At 61.5% G+C, this 6,000-nt stretch overlaps 1 protein-coding gene across 11 annotated transcripts in view; it reads right to left on the reverse strand.

Moving 5' to 3' along the window:
* Positions 1-3,053, reverse strand: part of TLE3 (TLE family member 3, transcriptional corepressor) — a 47,290-nt gene extending 44,237 nt beyond the window's left edge. For 4 of the 11 annotated variants that reach the window (XM_088839953.1, XM_055435525.2, XM_055435523.2 and 1 more), the window contains exons 1-3: positions 2,043-3,052; positions 1,382-1,482; positions 775-838 (exon numbers count right to left, since the gene is read on the reverse strand). In XM_088839953.1, coding sequence (XP_088696079.1) covers positions 775-838; positions 1,382-1,482; positions 2,043-2,066 — 189 coding nt within the window. In that variant the 5' untranslated portion in view covers positions 2,067-3,052. Of the gene's footprint in view, positions 1-774; positions 839-1,381; positions 1,483-2,042 lie in introns of all 11 variants that reach the window. The other 7 variants (XM_055435529.2, XM_055435527.2, XM_055435524.2 and 4 more) reach the window with 3 other exon arrangements.
* Between the last annotated feature and the right edge of the window lie 2,947 nt (positions 3,054-6,000).

Here is a 6,000-nt window from a genome sequence, read left to right on the forward strand (position 1 = left end):
CAATAAATAGTGTAAGAAGAGTTGGGCCCTCCCTCCCACCAGCCCTGCCTGTGCCATATACCCTGTTTATATAGCGTTTGGTTCAACAGGGAATCATGTGTACACTGGGACCGCTTGCCCTATCAGAGTTATTTAGCAATGTGTCCAAGGTCTCTTATGTGGACAGCAGTGCAGGGAGTCCCACATAAGGACCTCCAGTGCCCTCCTCACCATCAGAAGATTAAAACTTGCTGGAAGAAACACTGGGAAAAGGGAAGACACGTCTACACACTGCCCCAGGGGCCATGAGATTCTCAGTGGGGTGATCCCTGAGTGAGCATGGAGGCAAAAGGCTCCTCCACTCTCAGGAACCCCTAGGGAGAGCAGAGGGAGGGGAGAGGTCTTATGTCCCACTCTGGGTAAATCCCAGGGCTGCAGATCAGAGAAGTTTCTACACACTCCCAGGAGGTCTCTAAGAACGATTTTTATCCAACCCCGATGTGGACTGATCCAACCCTATCTTAGTAGTGAAGACAGGACAACCAGCCCTCGGGGAAACCTTCAGAACACAAATCAAAGGCGCACAAAAGTAGTGTACAGAAGGAGGGGGGTTGGGTTTCTCTTTCTGCCCCTCCTCTCACCCACGCTCCTCCAAGTGGCCGGGGCAGACGGAGGCTGGTGGAAAAGGGTCAGAAGGCACCCTCGGACGACACCCGCTGCGGGCGCTGGCCCGCGGAGGCCGGGCAGGGCTCCCCAGGCCCACGCCACCCTGGCCGGGTCCCAGCCGCCTCTCACCATCACATAATGGCGCTGCATCTCCGTCTTCTCGTTCGCCAGCTTGTCGTACTCCACTTTGAGGCTACGAGGGCAGGAGGAGCCGGCTCAGGCCTGGGGCCTGCACAGCCTCCTCTGGGACCCCAATCCCTAGGGCGTCTCAGAGCCACTTGGCCACTTTCCTGACACCCACCCCCGGGGGTACTCCCCTCATCCCGCGGCCTCGGGCGGAGGGGGACGTGGGTCCTCGACACAGGGAGGGGGAGTCTAACAACTTGAAACTTCCCGCGGCCGAGCGAGGGAACTTATCCGGGGCGCGGGGTGGGGTGGGGGCCGGGGCCCTGACTCTAGCTCGCGACCCCTCGCGACCCCCAGAACCCGGATCGAGCCGGCTCGCTCCCCGATCCCTCACCTTCCCTCACCCCGGGAGCGGCACGGGGAGCCGGGAGGCTGCCGGCAGCAAAGGGTTAAGGCGCCTCGCTCGGAAAGGGGAAACAAAAGGAGGAGGCCCGGGCTGCCCCGCCGCCCCGGGGTCGAGAGCCCGCTCAGTCCCCGAGGGGTGGTGGCAGGAGCCGCGGCGGGGACGCCCCCGCCCTGCCAGCCCCGGGGCGGCCCCCACAGGCCTTACCTGTGATATTGAGCTTGAAGGAACTGGAATTCGTCTTTGATCCTGTCACAAGACTCAGCCACCGTGAATTTAAATCCTGGCTGCCCTGGTTGATGGGGAGCCTGAAGCCGGCCAGGACAAGACAGGGGAGGTGCGGGGGCGTCAGACCCGGCTGCAAGCTGCCCAGGCCCCTCCGCGGCTTTCCCCGGCCTCCCCCCACCCCCACCTCAGCCACAGGGGCCTCCCACAAAGCCCAGAACCTTCCCAACAAGTTTCTCCCGGCCCCGACGGGGAGGGGGGCGCCCTAATCACCCCCTCTCGGCCGCGGGGCTCCTATCCCTTTTACGAAAGGGCTCCTATTCCCGAGTAAGACGGGGACAGGGGAGACGCGACGACTGAGTTGGGAGACTTAGGTGAGGGGGCGGGGGACAGCACGAAAACAAACAGTTCCCCAGGAACACTGGGAGCCCCTCACGCCATTAGGGCGGAATTAATCTCCTCTCTCTTCGGCGCCCCCCCATCCCCATCCTTTGTGTGAGCGCGCGCGCGCGCGCACACACTCACACACACACACGCACACATACCATAAAGGTAGCAACAAGCAAAATGGAGGTGCCAGATAAACTGCCTCGTTTACCCTGCCATGATAGATGCTTAAATAAACCGAGTTGCAATTACTCACCGGATGTCTGCCTTGCGGATACATGGCAGGGAGGGGTCGTGATTCCGAAAGCGTGGAAGCGCAGAGAGCCCGGGCCGGGGAGGTGCTGGGGAGGGGGGAGCCAAGCCCGAGCGGGGGGCGGCCGGGAAACCGAGAGCTCGCCCCCGGCCCCCCCAGCCCGATCTCGCACCGAAATCCCAGAGTCCGGCGCCCGCACCAAGCGGAGACAAAGAGCCGAGGAGCAGGCGGCAAAGTCGTCGGCGGGCGCGGGCTTTGTGCACCTAGGGCTCCGCGAGCTGCGGCCGGCCGCCTTCCCCCCGCTGCGTGGAGCGCGTCAGAGCCGGGGGCTGCGCGGACATCGTCGTCTCCCCGGCGGGTCCGGCGCGGGGTCCCGAGGTCTGGGGGCCCCTCTTTGGGCAAGCGCGGGCGTCCTCCGGTTCACTCAGCGCGTCGCGCCAGGAGGGGGGCGCGCCAGGGTAGCCCCAGCATCCGGGGCGCACGGGTCCGATCCCAGGGGCTGCTCTCGGCGAGAAGAGGAAGGAGGCAGGCACCGAGGTGGCGGCTTGGGGCCGCAGGAGCGCCGGAGGGTGAGGGCGGGAGCCCGGCGCGGGCGCTTCGACGCCCCCCCTCGGAGAGGAAAGCCTGCTGTTCCGTCTGCTACTGCCGCCGCCGCTGCAAGCCCTTCCCTGGGCCGAGGAGGAAACTCCGGGTTCAGTACGTGGGAATCAACCGCCCTGGCATCCTAACTCCAGTAGGCACTAGAAGCCGCCGCAAGGGTGTCCTCGCTGCTCCCAGTTCGAGCGCCGAGTCCCCAGCGAGGAGCGCTCGGTGCCGCCACCGCCGCCTCGGAGCGCGCAGGCAGAAGAGCGCTGGAGGGGAGACGCAGCTTGAGACCCGGGAGCTCTGCGGCTTCCTTCCTTCGCCTCGGCCCGGCTCTCCTCTCTGCGCCCCGACACTCCCCCCACCCTCAACACACACCCAACGCGCGCGCGCGCACACACACACACACACACACACACACACACACACACACACCAAAAAAGTGCCCCGGACCTGCGGATACCACACACAGACAGGCGAGTGGGACGAGCACGAGGTCTGAACTGCCGCGAGAGCAGTTCCAAATAGGGACTGAAAAGTAACAAAATAATGTGGCAGCTTCACCGGGCGCTGGCCAATGGGAGCGCGGGGCCCCCACGTGGGGCAGCCGGACTCGGCCTGCGACTGGGCGCTGCCGGGCGCGACGTCACAATGCCCTCTTGTGTCTAAAACTATGCATGAAAAGTAGCAATCAGGCCCTACCCGCTGGTGACTTTCGCATGGGAGTGAAAAACAGCGCTCCTCAGATCAGGAATTAACCGAAAGACATATAATAAATAGATATATATTATAGTCCAGAGCTGCTGGGCTTTTCCCCCCCTCCTCTCTTTTTTTTTTCCCACGATATACTAGCAAATAATCATTTGGCGGGAGGGGGAAAGAGGGAAGAGAGAGGAATAACAACAAAAGAAAAAGAGACAAGCTGTACAGTCCTCAAAACCTGTGGCTGGTAGCAATGTATCAGTTTATTCTGCAGTGGCGGCGAACGATTCCTCCCTCTAATCTCATTAGGTCTGCAAAGCAGCCCAATTAGATACTATAAAACAAACAGAATCACTTTGTCACTTTAATGTTTTCACTTCACAAGATTTAGGACCGATAAAATGGTGGCTCCCAAAGTTGCCTCCCACCTTAATTTTGCTCGGAACTAGACTGTCCCTTTCTTTGCCCCTTCTCCTGCCCACCTCCCGCCCCCACGGCCCCCAGCTTTTCTTTGTTCATTTGTCCTTTACGGAAAGCCAAATAGACAGCGTCTTTGATGTGCGGCGGCTGCCCGCGAGGACAAGTCGGAGGAACTCTTGCTTGGCGGGCTGCGCAGATAGAAGGGCCCGTCTGCCCGCGGACACCCTGCACGGTCCGCGCTGTCCCCACTCGGCGGCTCTCTCCCGGTGGAGACCGCTCCGCCTTCGCCGCAGCTGCCCAGTGAGCGCCGGGGCCAGGGAAGCGGAGTCGGGAATGCGGCGGCGGCCTTACCCCACCAGCCCGGGAGCTTCGAGTTCCGACCCGGTTTTCGCAGCCTGCCCCCGGCTGTGTCACGCCGTCCGTCGGCGGAAGCCTGCGGAGGGGCGCGTGTGCGAGCCTGTGGGCGTCTCGGCCTCCAGGCTCGACGCCCCAGGAGGCGCAGAGGCCCACCCGCCCCCGCTCGCGCCTCTCCCACCCCCAGCTCCGCGCCTCCGGGACTCCCCGCGCGGTCGCGCAGGCCACTCGACTCCGGGGGCCAGTTTGCCCGCAAACCCATGGCCGGCATCTACTGCGCTCGGGGTTACGTCAGGGCAGGCGGGCCGGGGGGACACGGCCCTCGAGCGTCGGAGGCTGGGGGCCGCGCCCCGGGCCGCTGGGGCACCGCCGGGCGGGGGCCAGGTGGGCCGCCCTCCCCACCATCGCCGCGAACCCGCACGCACCCGGGGGCCGGCGGCGGGCCCGGGATCTATATTTTCCCCTCATTAGGAGCTGGAGTTCGCTTTTGCATTTTAATGAGGAGCTGAGAGCGAGCGGGCGCTCGGAGGCCGGTGCGCTGGGAGTTACACGTGAGCGCCCGCCTCGGAGTTGAGCCTCCCCGCGTCCCCTCCGGCCGCCAGTCCCGAACCGCGCTCCTCTCTTCATTTATTTATTTTCCTAAATAAAAACATAAATCGTGTGCGCCACGCACTGAAGAGGGGGGTGGGGACAAGCCCGGCTCGACAGATGCGAGCATCTGGCCGCAGCATTCATTAGACACAAAATGGCTCCTCTTCGGAGCTTCCTTCCCCCTCCCCCTTCTCTGCCCTCCCCCTTACGTCACGGGTGGGCGCACCCGCTTCCCATCCGCCCCGCCCCTTTCTCGCCCCTGCCCCCACGTGGGGGCCGCAGACCCCGCCCCCTAGCGAGGCTCAGAAAGCCAGTCAGAGACGGTTGTTGAGCTTCTTAGTTACTGATTGGTTAAATTGCCGAGCCCTGTCAGTCGGCGACCAAGGCTGTCAGTCAAAACCACGCGGGGTGGGGGAGCGCTGACAAATGCCGAGGCTTCTGAGCCTCCCGCTTGCAAATAGTGCTTGGAATGGCTGCTTAATTAGCTTTGAATGGCTTTTCCTTCCAGCTCAAACAATCTGTCACTACCATGTGGTATAAAGGAGCCATGCATAAAAAAGTAAGCAGAGGCTAAATATCAATTTGATTTTGTGTATCAAAGGAATATTTTATTTTTCTCCCTAGTAATGAAACGTATCAATTTAAATAATAAAAGGTAAAAACACACACACAAACCAAAAAATGAAAAAAAGAAGGGGGGGGGGAGAAAAAAGGGAAAAAACCAAACTCCACGGTTCTCCGACTCCTGTGCAAGCCTTAAACAGGTAATTTCTACGGCCCACGTTCAGGAGGAAGCCTAAAGAGTACCCCCATCCCCACCTCTTTCAAACTTGCATTAAGTGTTCTGTTGTCCAGAAGTCTCGGAGGAGTGATGGGGGAGGGGTGACCCGTAAAAGGGGAGGTGGGGGCGAAGAAGGGGGCAAACTTTAAAGGGAGCTCTTTGAAGCTGCTAATAAAAGTGGAGGGGGGTTTTAAAACCCCATAAACTTGGGATCCCGCAGCAGGTCTCGATTTGGGAGCTGAGAGGGAGTGAGGGGTTGGGGGAGAGAGTGGGTGTGCGTCTCGCCCGGATTTATTAAACACAATGCCTTCAAGATGCCCGGGATGCGGCGCCTGGTCCGGCCTTCCCTCTCGGTTCTCACTTAAGACTGGCTCTGTTGGCGTCCGCCCGCAGCTGGCCGACAAACCTGGCCCCCAGATCGGGTCCACGCGGATCGGGGCCAGAAGAGTGGTCTGGGGTTGGGTGCTGCTCCTGCCCGGACGACCACTCTCATTGTCGTTGAGCCAGTGCCCTTCTGCCTGGTAGACTCAC

The sequence above is a fragment of the Moschus berezovskii genome, chromosome 9, assembly GCF_049115385.1.
Source record: "Moschus berezovskii isolate FMDL1 chromosome 9, NW_MosBer_1.0, whole genome shotgun sequence".
Taxonomy (NCBI): Eukaryota; Metazoa; Chordata; class Mammalia; order Artiodactyla; family Moschidae; genus Moschus; species Moschus berezovskii.